The 1,531-nt window shown below is 39.4% G+C and overlaps 1 protein-coding gene across 1 annotated transcript; it reads left to right on the top strand.

Annotated features, from left to right (window-relative positions):
- Positions 1-684: 684 nt before the first annotated feature.
- Positions 685-1,136, top strand: LOC105264555 (uncharacterized; the record flags this gene model as incomplete). Its single annotated transcript, XM_011301501.1, has 2 exons — positions 685-834; positions 1,032-1,136. Coding segments are annotated over 2 exons (255 nt in total), but the record flags the coding sequence as incomplete, so codon positions are not given.
- Positions 1,137-1,531: the final 395 nt, after the last annotated feature.

The raw sequence follows: 1,531 nt of genomic DNA, 5'->3' as shown, positions 1-1,531 counted from the left end.
GGATTGTCAGAAGAGAAAAGCTGCTGCTGAAACCGCAATCTCTGGAATTGGGGCAGTGGTATCCAAATTACTACTGGCTAACCAAATAAATACGATTGTTTCTGACATACAGACTAGACTGAATTGTTGGAAAATATTTCATCATTGTTTTTCAACCCTGAAAATGGCAGTATATTTAATGGGAACCTGTGACAATAATCGTGGAGATGATTTATCTCAAGAGAAATCAATGGTATTGGCATGATGGTGACTAACGCTGGAATCAGGCACATCAAATTATACAATTTCATGGATTCTGTTAGCTGACGGATTTTTTCTCTACGTGTTGACAGAAATAATTTCGACGGCTTGATCAATACCAACGTAATTGCTATCAGAGCATTTGCTCATGCGACAATAAAATAGATGTGATGTGTACGAATTGAAGGAGACAGGTTAAAAATAACGCTGACAGTACGCAGGCTGAATTTATCCTCAAATTATTGACAATCACCACAGGTAAATATGATGGAATTGAGAATCGTTAAAGGCAAAGCTGTATTTATCACTGATTACTTTTTATTTTTCAGTTTGCGCCAGACTCTAGCCCACACCAATTAAAGTCACTGCAGAATATTCCACGAGCCAAAGAACTTTGGAAAAAAATCTCTCCGAAAGATTAAAAAAATTGATAATAAATTACCTCGTTTGCAGAGTATAAGTCCGGGCCTCGTAAAAAGAGAAATGGTAGAGAACACACCGCTGGGGAATCTCGTCGATGAAACAGCAGCCCTGGTGCCTGAGGATGTTGCAGGGGTGGTGCTTTATGCCCTTGGCACGAGGCCCGAAGTGCAGGTACGTGAGCCTCCCATAAAACTTCGTGCAAAACGCTTCGTCACGTAAAGAAAAAGTCCGCGGGTTCCAACTTTTGACGGAATCTTTTTTTATGATACCTTCGTTTCTCTTTTCTATTCTTTTATCCCTTTTCCCCCACCTCCCGCAATCCCTTTTCTTTTCTTTTAAATCCTCTTATGCACCTTTTATTTCACCAGATGACAAAGCTGACAATACGAAGGACTGGTGAGCTCATGGCAAGTTACGTTATTTCAGTCTCAGGAAATTCTCCACATTGCTTATATCATCATAAGTACATATGAGAAATTCCCTCTAACGTTAGTGCAGAACAAGTGAACAGTTAAGGTGTCAAACAACTTTCCAAGCTCTCAAATAGAACAGTGATATCATATAGTCCCTCGTCTGGTAGAATTCACAGGTGTCGGGTTATAATCCTCGCCCTCCGGTTGTTCGCGGCAAACTCCTGAAATTTCCTCCATGCAAATTCTATTTCAATTTCAACCCCGAGATTAATAACAAAAGCAGTAATAAGAATCATAAAGAATAATTATTTTTCCATCAATACCCTGAAAATGATTTGAACCACAAAGCCCCGAACCAACTTCTGTATTCTTCTGTAAATGGTGAGATAATTTATTATCGAAGCACAATGAGTGTAATAAATAATCCATAGACTGGGGATGGTACGATGGGGCAT

Source organism: Fopius arisanus, unplaced genomic scaffold, assembly GCF_000806365.1.
Source record: "Fopius arisanus strain USDA-PBARC FA_bdor unplaced genomic scaffold, ASM80636v1 scaffold00023, whole genome shotgun sequence".
Lineage (NCBI taxonomy): Eukaryota > Metazoa > Arthropoda > Insecta > Hymenoptera > Braconidae > Fopius > Fopius arisanus.
The sequence above is the reverse complement of the archived record's forward strand: the minus strand, read 5'-3'. Positions and strand labels throughout refer to the sequence as shown.